The sequence below is a fragment of the Medicago sativa genome, chromosome 1 (assembly GCF_051527215.1).
Source record: "Medicago sativa cultivar Bolivia chromosome 1, Bolivia_mono, whole genome shotgun sequence".
Lineage (NCBI taxonomy): Eukaryota > Viridiplantae > Streptophyta > Magnoliopsida > Fabales > Fabaceae > Medicago > Medicago sativa.
The window spans coordinates 32,415,912-32,431,318 of record NC_140749.1 but is presented as its reverse complement, the minus strand read 5'-3'; the positions used below and the strand labels follow the sequence as shown (position 1 = coordinate 32,431,318).

At 33.7% G+C, this 15,407-nt stretch overlaps 2 protein-coding genes, 1 long non-coding RNA gene and 1 pseudogene across 9 annotated transcripts; 1 reads left to right on the top strand and 3 right to left on the bottom strand.

Annotated features, from left to right (window-relative positions):
- Positions 1-1,588: 1,588 nt before the first annotated feature.
- Positions 1,589-11,019, top strand: LOC146954382 (uncharacterized). Of its 7 annotated transcripts, none has more exons than XM_085716128.1 (6): positions 1,589-1,827; positions 2,766-2,919; positions 5,958-6,198; positions 9,182-9,357; positions 9,579-9,870; positions 10,587-11,019. In XM_085716128.1, exons 3-6 carry the CDS (start codon positions 6,035-6,037, stop codon positions 10,642-10,644), a joined length of 690 nt encoding a protein of 229 aa, XP_085572254.1. In that variant the 5' UTR covers positions 1,589-1,827; positions 2,766-2,919; positions 5,958-6,034; the 3' UTR covers positions 10,645-11,019. The 7 variants fall into 7 exon arrangements, 6 of the variants coding, with proteins under 6 accessions (XP_085572254.1, XP_085572256.1, XP_085572253.1 ...); XM_085716130.1 differs by having other exon boundaries at positions 2,766-2,940; XM_085716127.1 differs by having other exon boundaries at positions 2,766-2,995.
- Positions 1,831-2,884, bottom strand: LOC146954384 (uncharacterized). Its single transcript, XR_015013140.1, has 2 exons — positions 2,741-2,884; positions 1,831-1,882 (listed from the first exon to the last, which is right to left on the bottom strand). It is a non-coding gene; the product is annotated as an uncharacterized LOC146954384 (long non-coding RNA).
- Positions 6,541-7,812, bottom strand: LOC146954383 (uncharacterized; annotated as a pseudogene).
- A 2,799-nt stretch (positions 11,020-13,818) lies between the features above and the next one.
- On the bottom strand, positions 13,819-14,504 carry LOC146954381 (uncharacterized). Its single transcript, XM_085716124.1, has one exon. It carries the CDS (start codon positions 14,183-14,185, stop codon positions 14,039-14,041), a length of 147 nt encoding a protein of 48 aa, XP_085572250.1. The 5' UTR covers positions 14,186-14,504; the 3' UTR covers positions 13,819-14,038.
- Between the last annotated feature and the right edge of the window lie 903 nt (positions 14,505-15,407).

The window sequence follows — 15,407 nt, the reverse complement described above, 5'->3', positions numbered from 1 at the left end:
AAGGGGTCTTATAAAAAGGGACAAATTATTTTTTCAAAAGGGTCTTATAATTAGGGACGGAGGTAGTAATATATAGTTCTTATTTTTACAAAACAATGTATTTTTATGTTGACGATATTTAAGAACAATAATAGTTCATTTAATATACAGTTTATTTGCATACAACTTACGTTGAATAAACATATATAATGACATTTTCCCGTAAAAAACATATACTCGCATATAATATGTCCGATAGAGTAATGTCATTTTTAATACTCACATATTTCTAACCTAGACCGTCAAAGTTATTGTGCAGTGCAAAAGTGGGAGACACAAATTAAAAGTGGGAGACAAAAATCACCTTGGTATCCTAGAAATTATGTTCTACTACCTATCTTTCCTTGAGCAGTGCGCAAGACCTTTTAATATTAAAACTTTCCATTTGCTTTAAAAAAAACTTGCCATTTAATTAGTCACATTTAATTAGCGTGAACCAATCTTTGTTATGAATTAGTAGAAAAATATGGTAATAGTATGCCAACTCAATATTGTATATTGTCAATCAGGTCATCTATTGAGAAACGGATGGATTAAAAATTATGAATTAAAATATGTGCAAAGGAATGGGCATGGCAAACATGTGTGTTGGTGTAACCAAAAAAAAAAAAAAACATGTGTGTTGGAGGCAATCTGTGAAGCCCCGATACTTCAAAATGGATGACGTACCGTATCCCCTGCGTATCCTGCACCGATACCTGCCCGATACTTCCCGATACGTATCCAGAGAGTATCCAAATATTAAATTTTAATTTTTAAAAAATTAATTATCGGATACTTTCCGATACGTCCCGATACACACGGATACTTGTGTTTTTTATATTATTTTGATTTCTGTTTTTTTTTTGTAAAAAATAAGAATTAAAACATTATATTACTATAATATATATACATTTCCTTTATCTTTATTTGGTGTCAGTACGACCCACACCACACCACACAAACAATTGCATCTTTCCCTTTCTAAGAAATTAGGGTCTCAACTTTTTCTTCCAAACTGGTCGCCGTCCACTTTGGCCACCGTCGAAGTCTTGGTATCGGACGACTTTGGTATATATTGCGTATGTAATTGACTAATGATCACTCTCTTAATCGTCAATATTATTTATATTTATGTTAATGTGCTACGAGCCTGGTTTCTTGTGTTTGTTAATATATTTGCATATTAAAAAAATGGTTATAATTATATTGTACATTTAATTATATAATTTTTTATTAACGTATCCCAGCCGTATCGTATCTTGATTTTTGAAATTTTTCCGTATTGACGTATCGGTGCAGTATCGTATCCGTATCGTATCTCGTATCCGGGCTTCACAGGAGGCAATACAAAGTTGGGCGTGAGATGGCTCTTGGAAGGACAAAAGAGTATGGGCCAGAAAAAAGTTAATAATAATAATAATAATAATAATAATAAATTAATAGTAGTGGCTACATTGTTTTTAATTTGTTTTTCCAGCATTCAATACAAACCACCTATTACTCTTTTTCCATCATTTAATTTGTTTATTATATGATATATGATTGCTCTATCCCGTTCTCTCTCTCTATCTCCACACAACAACACCTATTACTCTCTTTTATTGGATCTCATTTTTTTCCTCATCCAACCAAACAGGCAGCAGTCCACCTTCTCTCTTCATTTTCTATCATCTTGTTCATGCTAACCACCACACCAACAATCACAAAAAAGGACCATCGGAGCAACTTCGTCGGCAACCACCATGCCAAAAGTCGGCTCCACCATACCGGTTCGTAGTGCATCAGATTCATCTCTTGCTGTGGTTGGTAAGTCTTCATGTCATGATGAGGACGAGATATTTTGTTCTCCACTACTGTCATACTTGAAACAACAACAACAACAACAATCAAATTATAAGATTAGATCTAATTTTGGTGTATTTTTTTTTTACAGTTTTACTCTTAGCACAATATTTGGTCTCTTGAATCATGTTTCTATACATATATATCAGAATTTTTATGGATCTGTAATATTTTTCTTTGTTTAGTAAAAAGAAAAGAATTTTGTTTTGATGAATAAAAAAAGAATTTTGTTGTTGGTAATCAAAAAGAATATATGAATGCATGATTTAACAACACAACATGAATTTTTGTAATAAAAAAAAAACATACATTTCAAAAAAATTAAATAAATGAAATGTTAGAAAACACTTTTGATGAAAATATAGTTGTGTAAGGAAAAAGAAAGTAACATAGTTAATAGGTGAGAACTAAAATTTTTTTTCTTTGGATCGCATATGTTGTTTTGATTTGTTTGTAATGTTTGAGAAAAAAAAACATAAGTAACATAGTTATTTCTAAAACATATATTCTATTTCAAAAAAACTAAAAACATACATTTTTATTGTCAATCACAAATTATTTTGGGTAAAAAATAGTACAAACGAATATTCAATCTTGAATTTTGGATCACAAATTATTCAATCTTGAATCACAAATCTTGAACTGCTTATCTTCAAAGATGAAAACGAATTATTGTACCTGCAAAAAAAATTAGATCTGTAGTTCTATAAAAAAAAAAAGTTAAATCTGAAGCAATTTAATTTTATAATTTATCTACATGTATTATAGCAATTTTTCAGGGATGATTTATGTATAGTTTAAAGAACAATAATCTTATTTTGATGATGATTTATGTATTAAAGTAATTAGTAATTAGTAATTCTCATCGTTTACTTACTTGTGTTTTTTTTCTTTGTTTGTAGATTGATGAAGAGACACTTTGCAGCATTGGACTACTTGTTTTGATGAGTAAAGAAGTTTCACGTTTCCTGCAAAATAAAATTAAAGAGGAGAAGATGAAGATTAGAATTTTGGAAAGAGACGGAGACAATGAGAAGGAGAGATGAGAGAAATGAGGTCTGTTTTTGTAGAAAGAATGTAAGAGAGGGAATATAAAGGAGTGAATAGCCAAATACCCCCCCGAAATTGCAAGGCACGTCAATTACCCCCCTGTAGTTAACGAAATATCAATTACCCCCCCGAAATTGATAAACGTTAGTCAATTACCCCCCTCCGTTAATTTCCTCCATCCAACATGCTGATGTGGCAGTTAACTGCCCACGTGGCACTGCCACATGGTCAGAAAAGGCATGCCACGTCAGAGGGGGGTAATTGACTATATTTTCTAATTTTTTTTTTGAAATTTTTTTTTTGAATTTTTTTTTTTGAACAAAAATATGATTTTTTTTTTCCTTTTGAACAAAAATATGATTTTTCCTTGCAAATTTATGATAATTGATCACTACTATGAATCTTATTCTTTCTATATTCTAATTTATATGACTAATATATGCCACTGTCATTATTATCACTACTATATAATGTGCTTATACAGAGATAATTCTGTCATATAGTTCTGTCATATAGATGTTCTATGCTTATACTGTTCTATGCTTATACTGTCATTATAGGTAGCATACTTAAATGATGATTTCACAGAGATAATTCTGTCATATAGTAGCATACCTTAGTCATAGATTATGAACTTAGACACTCATGCACCCAGACACTGCAGGCACCCAGACACTGCAGGCCCATAGCAGAAACACTCCACCAGCCACAAACAGAACTAGCATAACAGGTTCTGTCAAAACATAAGCCCAAATAATTCAAATACAGGGGGGTTTTTGACCATTATTGATAAACTACAGGGGGGTTTTTGACACGAACTTGTTGGAACAATAACAACACAAACAACTTAGAACAATAGCAGCACAAACAGCTTAGCATAATTGCCTCTTACATTTGTTTCCAATACACATAAGAAAATACTTAGAACAACAATACATATTTCATATAACTATTGTGAACCAAGAATTTTAATCAAAACTACCAACATACACAACAATACTATCATGTACTTCAATAAAAATCAACATGCAAAGCTTCCATTATCATTTTCATCATTATTAAGCCCTAAAGCAAGCTTCAATTCCCCCTCTTCTGTCCAAATCGAAACACACCATCAACTTCACCATTTCTGAAATTGTGTTCAAATTAAGCTCAGAAGTGAATGCATGTTTAGTGTGATGTTGATGATGACTTAAATTGGTGTTTAGAAGCAATTGTGGGAGAAAGGAGAAGGAGTTGAAGCTTTAAGAGATTTCAGAATAATCTTTGTGAGTTCCTAGTAGTTTAGATCCTTCCTTAGGGTGGGTTATGTTAGATTGTTACCTGAAATCTTTGATTTGTTGAACAAAATCAAATCATTGTTTTCAATTTCAAAACCTGCCACACAATCAAATACCCCCTGTAGCCAAAAACCCCCCCCGAAAATGCAGTTTCAATTTAAAAAAAAAAAAATCAGATTTTTTTCAAAAAAAAAAAAATCAAATATAGTCAATTACCCCCCCTATGACGTGGCATGACTTTTCTGACCATGTGGCAGTGCCACGTGGCAGTTAACGGCCACATCAGCATGTTGGATGGAGGAAATTAACGGAGGGGGGTAATTGACAGACGCTAGACAATTTCGGGGGGGTAATTGATGTTTCGTTAACTACAGGGGGGTATTTGATTCACCTTGCAATTTCGGGGGGGTCTTTGGCTAATTACTCGAATATAAAGTGAATGAATGAATTTTGAAATTTGAAATTTGAATTTAGATAAAAGTGGGAAAGTTGAGTAGCATAAAACATTTACTTGCATGAAATGATGCATCTGCCCTTCAATGTAGAAGTTGGAATGGTATTGGTTCAGGGGTAGTCTAGTCCGATTTTGGTTAAAAAGCTCACATTGCATCTTGAAACTTGAACTACCAATAGTACCCTTTGTAATAAGTGAAAACAGTTATGTAATTCAGGGACAGTTAGGTAATTGTAATAGTATTTTGTTTTGTTATATTGAGAGTAGATTTCTAAAACCCCGTATTTATCCGAAACATTAAACAACCCAAATCAGGAAAAGCACAAGGCAGTTGCGAACCTTGTTGATGATGAACATATCCTCCATACAACAAGGACGGTTTCTAGTCAACGCTTCCTTCTTACGAGGTGCACTTTAGTCACACAACCACTGTCAGTCTCTTCCTCTCCTTCTGCTTCTTCTCTTTCTTATCAACATTTTATCAAACACTTGGTGTGTCATTCCAAATTCACCAAATTTCTCATATTCTTACTTTTTTACACATACACACTTTAATTTCATGCTTAAAAATCCTTCCTTTCGTTTTTTCATTCTTGATATTGTTACTGTTATTGGGTTTTGTGGGAAGTAAGGAATAATAAAATCTTCAATCATATAAATTGGGAAGTTGTGGATGACATTAAGGTGGTTTCCTGGAGATGGATGTTGTCTCGGATTAATGTTTTGGCATGTTTATATTATGAATGGAGATGGAATCCTAAGGATTGTCTTTTGAGGTAAGTGGAGGTTTTGGTGTTGTTTTTTCGGATGAGGTTTTGTGCAGCTGTTTGGGCGGCTGTTTGTGCCGGTTGTTTGTGCCTGGCAGGTTCCTTTTCGGCCGGTTTTGTGCTGGGCAGCTGTCTGCTGAGTTTTGCAGCAGCTGTTTTCCGTTTTTGAACAGCTACTGTCCTGTTATTGGGTGCCTATTTTTTTTTTCTGTTTTTGCGGTTCAGGGGTGTGGGGATTTTGGTGCCTTTTTTCTCTTTGGTTGTGCTCTTGGCCATTTCAGGAGCGGGTGGTTATTTGATTGGGTGTTTAGGCGGTTTTTAGGAAGGGTGTTTTGAGGTTCCACATATATACGGTTGGGGTTGTCACCGTTGGGTGTTCCGCGTATATATGGCAACTTGTATATATCGCTTTTCCGTCCAAGTTTGTGGTTTCTTTACACATTCTTTGGCTTAATAAATTTGGCTGATTCAAAAAGATATTGTTACTGCTATTGTTGTTTTTTGTTGATTGCATTGACTGAACCAATGATACTTGTATTTCAGGGGTGTGTAAGTTGGCGTGTGTTCGACGTTTGCGGCAGAATCAAAATCAAAGAATTATAAGGGGTTTCTCCAAAAACATGGCTTGGAGTATGGAAAGATGTGACTTGGGTCTTGATATTAAGACTGGCGTGGTTCATCCTGCAACAGATGCTTATGCTGCAGAGGCTGTTGAAGCTTTGAAAGCTGGGAAGGTCATAGCTGTTCCCACTGATACATTGTATGGATTTGCTTGTGATGCTTGGTATGTATGCTATTTTAATTTTAATTTGTGCTTAAAATTTATTACATATAGCCTTGAAATCCTTAATGCATCTTTTAACATGCTTCCTATTTTATATGAATTTTATTAACTTTGTTGCACCAACACTTCCGACACCGACACTTGTGATTACAATTAAACTCAATCAGCATAAAATACAATTTCAACAATAGGAAACCAACAACAGCGTGAAAACAAAAAATTGACAATCTTCTACATCTCACAAAAATGGTTCCCAGCAGTTTTTTCCCTTCCGACATACCTACTAAGTTAATCTCTGGTTTTTATAAAAGCTGTTTCTTGTAGTCTTTCTCTTGATGTCTTTCCTTCAACTCAGAAGGAGGGCATGAGGAACTTCGATACCAGCTTGGATTTGGCCCCAACCAATGAGACACCAATGCTTCTCAAGACGTCTACTTAGAGCAATCTTCTCACCCTTGCTGGTGCACACAGGGGAAGTAAGTTGCAACTTCGTCGAAGTGGGATCCATTATTGTTCCAACACCAATTAGGCCTCCAGGAACTTCAAATTGAAGCTCATTTTGTTCAGCAAATAGTGAAACTATTCTGGAGTAGATCGGTGTGCATCGGATATTTCCACTCTCGTCTTCAACAACTATTGCAGGTCGAACTTCGATGAATTGGTTGACCTTTAAAACACCCCTCAGAGTACTTCCACCAGCTACGCCTCCCTTTATTTCATCAGCCTCATAACCAGGTTTATTGACATCAAATGACCGAATTACTATCATATTAGGTGGAGAAATGAAGTTCCGTTCAGGGATTGGGATCTTTTTCATGATTTACTCACACACAACATCAATATTATACTTCAGTTGTGCTGAAATAGGTACTACTGGTGCACTATCAGCAACAGTTCTTTGTATAAACTTCTGAATTGCTTCATGATGGTTGATAGTCACATTTTCTTGAATCAAGCCTACCTTGTTCTGAAGGATTATTATGTGTTGTAGACGCATAATTTCCACAGCAGCTAAATGCTCAGATGTTTGTGGTTGAGGGCAACTTTCATTAGCTGCAATGAGTAGCAAAGCTCCATCCATGATTGCTGCTCCATTAAGCATAGTAGCCATGTAAATATCATGTCCCGGGCAATCAACAAAAGAAGCATGTCTCAGGCTCTCAGCAATTTCATCTTGGAATTTTCAAACCCAGGTACATCACACATAGGACTATCTTCCTTTCCACTTCCATAGGCCTTGGACACCGTTCATCTTCACACTTGTATTTTTGCATTCACATAGCCAAGCTTGATTGTAATCTTACGTTCCAACTCATTTTTAAATCGCACAGCTGAACACCTGATATTGCTTTCACAACTGCTGACTTTTCATGTGCCACATGACCTATGGTACCAATATTGATAGTAGCCTGGCGGGAAATGACTTCAGGAGAAAGCGGATGCAATCTTGTGACATCCAACGTACTCAGGTCTTGTTCCATCCAACGTACTCAGAGAGAAGAAGAATCTCTTCGAAATCGGTTATATGAGTCAAGAAATCGAAGAAGATTCTTGGTGTATGTGGTTTTGGGGGTGGCTAGGTTTTTCCTTGAATTCAGAAACAGAAGAAGCCACTTGTGATTACAATTGAAATATGTCATTTTTCTCAAAACTTTATCGGTGTTGACATGTCGGTGTCGTGTCAGGTGTCCGTGCTTCATATCCTATCAAGCACCTAAAATAACTATATATAATAATTAAATTAACCTTAGCTTAAAATCTTCAACTGAAATGGTAGAATTAAACACTGGTTTGAGAATGAATTAAACAGGTGAAGTGAATATTGCAGTACACTATCACTTTCCTAGTTAATAACCCATTTTGCATTCTATTGAAAAGTTGGTGAAATACTAGATACTCTTCAAACTAAATGCCTATAATGCTTGACCATTAACCCATTTTGGCATGCAGTTGAAAGGAAAATAAATTGGCAGAAAGAAGAAGAGTTGTGCCTTAAGATGTACTGTAGTATTGATATGGTTGGGAGAAATAAGCAAGTAGGCTGAACTACATCATAGCATTCGATAAAATAGTGAGTAGAAAGTTAATTGCGCTGTCAAAATGCTTGGTTATTTGGGTGGGAATAGTAGCATGGAAACTTACATGGCATTAGAGTAATAAAGATATTTGATAAGAAATATTTGATAATTACTAAAAACTTAAACAAGACAGCAGTAATGTGTGATATAAGGCAGAAGAAAAGCTATGCAAAGTTACATTACTTGCTGCTGGTATAGTTGTGCTGTAGACTGCTATTGGACACCAACAAGCATTAACCTATAGACTTCTCAAATTTTGTTTTTATTTAAAAGTTCTGCGGCACCATGTAGGAAGAGTTGGGAAATCAATTGTTGAGCCATCTGCCGATTCTGTTAACAAACCTTTCAATAGCATCATTGTACACAAGAGAAAATGTTTGCTGTTAAAAGATGATTTTATAGTGTAGTTAAGAATCTCTTTAAACTAATGTTTTTCCTTGATTGAGGGTAAGTGAATCCAAACTTAGCCACACATTTTAAGCAACTCTGCTCAATAAACAGGGGGTGGTTGTTATTGCTAATGTTTGGAATAATGGCATTAAGACAGTTATATGCTGGAACTTTGCTTGTTTTATCCTTTGGGATGTATGGATATAAAGGTCAATGGAGGCTTTCAAATGATTTTTTTCCCTACATTTTTCAAGACTTATCGAAAGTCAATTGTTTATTAAACCATTTAGGATGGTTTAGGATGAATATACTATTTTCCAGCAAACTATCAGCCAAGTGATTTACAAAATAAATTTCAATAATTGAATATAAAGCGAGTCTCACTTGTATATGTTTAACCAGTATTTTTAAAATCTCATTTGCACTGCATAGTTTCCATATATTTAGACCTATTATGATTCAATTGCTTTCTGAATGATTAATAATTGCTTGTTACCTTTGGAACATGTTGGCAGCTCATTGGAAGCAGTTAACAGGATTTATGAGATTAAAGGTCGTAAGCATACAAGCCCACTAGCTATTTGTGTTGGTGACGTATCAGACATAAATCGCTTTGCCCTCACTGATCATTTACCTCATGGTCTGCTTGATTCCCTACTACCAGGGCCTGTCACAGTTGTACTAAGACGAGGTTTGTTTGCCATATGTCGTTTTGTGTGTGAGTGTATTGGAAAATGAATTTATGGAAAAGTATGTGGAAAGCATATATTTAAATCAATTAATTCACAAAACTTGTTTAAAGCAACAATAATCCTATTTCTTCAATCCCTTCGTACTGCATTTCTTCTGTGAACCTTTGATTTCATTGTAAAGATTCTGTGTAATATATGATTGTATGCTTGAATGTTACAGGTGAGTCAAGTGCTCTAGAGCGATATCTGAACCCAGGATTCGATAGTATAGGAGTTAGAGTGCCAGATTGCAATTTCATTAGGCTCATTGCCCGTGGTTCAGGAACTGCTTTGGCCCTTACCAGTGCAAACCTAAGTGGACAACCAAGTAGTGTTTGCATCAAAGATTTTGAAAAACTATGGGAGCACTGTGCTTCTGTTTATGATGGTGGTTTGCTTCCATCCGGTCGTGCAGGTTCAACTGTTGTGGATCTCAGTACACCATACAAATACAAGATTCTTAGACCTGGAAGGTAGCCTCTCTACACTTACTTTTGCTGCATTGTTTAAAGAATGGACCGTACTGATATGTCCGATGAAAATGCTAAAATATGTTTCCCTTACATAATCTTCATTTATCTAATATAGGATGGTGGTAGCTGTGGGATTTTGATGTTCTAATATTTCACCGTGGATATCTAAAAATGAATGAGACTAGATTCATCTCCCGCTTAGGTTACTTTATCTGTGCAAAATGCATGAGACATGGTCATCATAATTTTGAAGCCTTTGAAATAATTATACAGCAAACAACCATTTTGGTCCCTGAATGTTTGAGGCGTTGTCACTATGGTCCCTAAGCGTATTGATATTGCGAACACATCCCTAGTTCCTCTTTTGTTAGTAATTTTATGGATTAATCAACGAAAAACACATTCAAGGATTAAATTGACTACCTAAAAACATACTCGATGACCAAAATGACTAAAAGAAGAGACATGTGTGGATGTGTTTGCAATTTCGATGCATTCAAGAACTATAATGACAACGCCTAACACATTCAGGACCGAAGTGATTGTTTACTTTTTGGGTTAAAACTACATTTGTGCCGTAGGATAGATAATTGAGGTTACATGTTTGGAAGAAACCAGTTTTGGGATTACAATGTACATTTGATATTTTACAAATATGAATTGTGTTTCATAAAAATGCATTGATTGGTCTTGTTCGCTTCGCCTTCTATTTGCAGCGCGAAGGAAGAGACAATTGCCATCTTGGAGAAGCATGCTTTAGTCGAGGAAGTGTGACTACTTAAATTAAATTAGTTTGTGGTTCTTGTGATCCATTTGCAGCGCCACGTTCTAGGTATTTTTCGCTTGCAAAAATCAATTCTTTTGCTTGGACATGAGAGGAAATATCTCCAAGCTAATTTCTTTTCATGAAATGTGTATAAGTTATGCAACAGGATCTTGTGGGTGCATGTACCTACATTTGACAATGTTCGAAACAGACACATGTTGTCTGAGTTGCACTAAGCTTTGTGTCATGTGTTTTAAAAGCTCATTATATTCTGTAATAGTGAAATTAGGTTTTTTGAGAACCTAACATGTTACTAAGTGATAATTATCTTACTTATCTTGGTAAATGAAAATGAGAGAATTTGTGCTACGGTTGATAAAATACATTTGGTTGGTAAAAGCGCATTATGAATTAGTGGACTACTGCTGTATTTGTTGTGACATCTTAGGCACATAAGGAAACCACAGGATTTGAATGCTTTAACATGTTACTTGTGCATCATGAATTATGTTACTTGTTTGTCAAAAGTTTACTTTTAATAGAGCCCATCTCATCTCTATATGGTTAAAGAAGCATGTTACTTGTTTAATTTTTTTGACAAAATGTTGCTTGTTTAATAGTTTTTTAAATATCAGACGTTATTTTCTATTTCTAGAAAGAAACAAAATTATATTACTCCCTCCGTCCCGAAATATCTGACCCATTTACTAAAAAAAAGTGTCCCAAAATAATTGAGTCATTTCAATTTTCAATACAACTTTCATCATTTCCAATACAATATAACTCTGATTAATACTACTTTCATCATTTCCAATTCAATATATTTCACTTTCCCCTTTATTTATACATTTTTCTTAATCTATGTGAAAAACCAAATTGGCTCAGATATTCCGGGACGGAGGGAGTATAACTTTTTGTAAAGCTGATTTGATTATAATGACTTTAAACATTAATTTTGTTTTCAACTAGTGAAGCTGTCAACTAGTGTTTGTTACTCATCTCCTTTTGTTTGAAAATCCATCTTCCTTCTTTGATGCTCAATTTTCCTATAACTTTTTGTTTTGTTTAAACTAAGGTATTGTTTGGAAACAATTGTAAAAACTAATCTCGAAGTTATTGAGATCTGTTCAAATAGTTCATCTCTCTAAGTATATGTTATTACATACGCTTTGATAAGAATCAAAATTATGATCAGATAGTCAAGGGACTCTATGTATCTCTTGTGCTAAATTTTATTGGTATTGTATCGACTTATTTTGGAGCTTCTATTTTGTGTAAACCTTACCTAACATCTCATCAACATAAAGTCAACTTTTGTCAAATAAAAATATAAAAGAAAGTCAACTAGACTATATGAATTTCGATTAACAAGTTTTATTGATGACTTGTTGCATGTTGGTAGTGGCAGAACCTAATTTTGAAAGATTTTAAATTGGATTGATTAAAAGAAGCTGTTGCAGGAGGAAGTGTCATCTCAATCCTGTGGCAGAACCTAATTTTGTCTACAAGAAAGTAGTACACAAATACAAGGGTAGCAATAAATTGTTTTCAAAAGGACAGTTGGTTTGATTGAAATTTGATTGGCCAATGATCACTGTCGTGTTATGCTGTAAAAGTGTATATCTTTAATGTGGTGATAAAGATTGATTTTGAAACAATTTATTTTGTAAAATTGATTTTAGTCAAAAGTGGATTGGATGAGATGGGAAGATTTTCTTTAGATACACATAAAAATGAGTATTGAAATAGATTTACGTTTAAAAATCATGTTCAAAGTTAAAAGTTACGAATCATATTTCTATTTAGAATCAATTTAAAGGTAAAAATAATTCTTCTTAGACACCGAAAATGCGAAAACATGTTAAAATCAATAATACATTTTTAAAATAAAATAAGTATGATCCATCTAAAATTGAAACAAAAAATACACCGTTCTACTCGACAATTAGCACATGTTCCAAAAGCAGTATAAGGAATTTAATTTCAACACAACTACCAAATAAAGCTTGGTCATTAGACTCTGCAAGCAATTGCATTATGGATACAGACCAACCAGAGTATAGAGTACTTTGCTTTGCCCCTATTAATGACCACATGTAGCTTGAACAATGACAATCACATGCATGTTTGAATCCAATTTTGGAAGACATAAAAGTAATTATATAAACATACTAATTGATTTTGACATTTTTCAATTTTCTCAAATATAATTGATTATGCTATGAAGACAATGTTTTCAACATTAACCATTAACTAAAAAATAGTTTCCATAGATAGCTGACCAGCTGAGTTTGTAAGGGAGCATCTAGGTTCAATTCTGCTTAGCACACTATTGGTGGTGTAGTTCATGCATCTATTTTGTGATATTACAACTAAATTATCATTGGTGTTGATTTTTTTATACTTTGAATACTAGTTTTAATATGAATTATGTTTGAAAAAAATTGGATTAATTTGCCACTTTTTTATACAATTGCTTTTAAATTGAATCAGTTTTTCTTTTTTTAGAAAGTTAAATACAATGAGACATTTTTTTGACAAGAATTAATGCAATGAGATTACTGCTGGTAAAATAATCACCACACAATAAATATCACTGTGTTCCCTTCTAAAATTAAAAGATTAAATATCATTGTGTGACATTTGACTTTTTTGGTGTGGATGTGACGTTTGACTTCTAATAAAATTCAAATTAATTTTCCCTTTAGAAAAATAAATTCACTTAATTGCATCTCAAAGTTATTTATTACTAGTTAATGGCAGATATCCTTTTAAAAAATGTAGTTAATGGAAGATATATAATAAGTGCTCTAAAAACATTCATTACCATTTCTCTAATTAAAAAATTATTAGTTTAAAAAATACAATATTATAATTTTGTTGAATACACAAATATACAAAATTTTATAAAATCTTTTAACTTAACGTCTTTGAAGAGTGTCTCAAGGATGCTCAATAGTATTACACGAATAATAACTTATACAATGACAATGTTGATTAAATTAATTGAATTTTTTTACCAAATTAACTGTTTTTGTTTTGAAAAAAAAATGAGCATCACTGATGGAAATTATTATTTTATCAAGATGAATGGAAGCATTTACAGTAGTGAAATTAAAATACTAGCAAAATACAGAGCACAATGATATGGGATTCAGAGTAATTAAGATTCATGACTATAGTTGACTCCAATGGATAATTTTTCAAAATCTTAAAACGAAGTAACAATATCAAATCTTCAAAGTCTATCCCAATCTCAATCATTAACAGATTATTGCAAAAAAATCAATAGTAATCATAATCAAAAATCTAGAACAGTATACGAATGAATGCTGCTAATTACTTCTAATAAATTGTATAATCTTTGGCATAAACTCATACATTCAAATCGAATCGAATCTTTTACAGAAGTTCTCTTCTTGCTGTGTATCCATACTCAGATCTCTGAATATTCTGTCTACGCTTCTTCACCACCATCGCTCCCAATGCAACCACACCTACCGCCGCAATCACTCCAACCGCTATCCCTGCCTTTTTACCAGAACTCATTCCTCCGCCGGACGATTTTCCATCTTCGCCGATGCCAGTGTGGTTTACTCCTTATCATCCGCCACATCCGGCGATGGTACTGGAGATGGAGATGGTGAAGGCGAAGAAGAAGGAGAAGGAGAATTCTCTGGTGAAGGTACTGGTGGTGAATCGGAATGAGGAGAGGGAGTTGGAGTTGGCGCTGGAGGTGATGTTGCCGGAGAAGGAGTCAGAATCGGAGTTGGAGAAGGAGAATTTACCGATGAATTCGTCGTCGGCGACGGCGACGGAGCCGGAGAATCAACGGATGAAGCGATGTTGAAGGTGAAGTTAGCCAATCTTTCTCTTAATTATCATGGTTGGTGGTGTAGCCCGTTTAATGTCCTAGGCATTGGCTAATTGTGTTTTGTTGTTTGTTTTTTTGGTGGTTGGTTTTGACCTTTGTAATTAGTGTATATACTTTGGATGTAACTATGGTGTTTCTTCCTTAGCATATCTTGTGCTAGGAAGGCCATTTTGTTGTGGTAATATATTTCATTTTAGCCTCTTCAAAAAAAAAAATCAAAGTAATGTTCTTAAGAATGACTTAATTTAATATATAAATTTTTTAGGTTAAGTTATAATTTTTTTAGAGGAGGTTAAGTTATATTTTTATGATTGAAAAGTTAATCTATATTATTAGCAGTCAAAGCTAGAGTGCCCTCGTGAGCTTAACTCAATTGGTATGGACTATGCAAGGTTCGGGGTTCGAACCCCGGCCACCACAAAAAAAAAAGTCAAAGCTAGAGTAGGGTACAAATTTTATTTTTTACGAGCAAATAGAGTACTAGAGTAGAGTACAAATTTTATTTTTTACGAGCAAATAGAGTACAAATCAAAGTTAGAGTAGAGTACAAATTTTATTTTTTACGAGCAAATAGAGTACAAATTTTATTTTTTACGAGCAAATGTTAGTGGTTAAGTTAATTTTTCAGATCAATTTAGGAATCTATTATTTTTTTACAAGCAAATGTTAGTGGTTAAGTTAATTTTTCAGATCAATTTAGGAATCTTCTATTTTTTTTTTTCTTTTTCTCCTTCAATAGTTTTTTTTTAAAGTAAAACTCCCTCAATGGTAGTATAATCATGATGTACTTTGAATGATTTTTACCATTATAATATTAATTATAATATTAAAAAAATGGAAAATAATCTTCTTCTTATTGCATAGGTTAGCATATGAAAATAAATGAATGATTTTTAC

What these genes read in the sequence shown, in the direction of transcription:
- LOC146954382 (XM_085716126.1), top strand. Translation starts at nt 4,994, where the DNA reads ATGATGAACATATCCTCCATACAACAAGGACGGTTTCTAGTCAACGCT. An exon ending in GGATTTGCTTGTGATGCTTG is followed by an intron (nt 6,199 to 9,181) that starts GTATGTATGCTA and finishes ACATGTTGGCAG; the next exon opens with CTCATTGGAAGCAGTTAACA. An exon ending in AAGATTCTTAGACCTGGAAG is followed by an intron (nt 9,871 to 10,586) that starts GTAGCCTCTCTA and finishes TTCTATTTGCAG; the next exon opens with CGCGAAGGAAGAGACAATTG.
- LOC146954381 (XM_085716124.1), bottom strand. Translation starts at nt 14,185, where the DNA reads ATGAGTTCTGGTAAAAAGGCAGGGATAGCGGTTGGAGTGATTGCGGCG.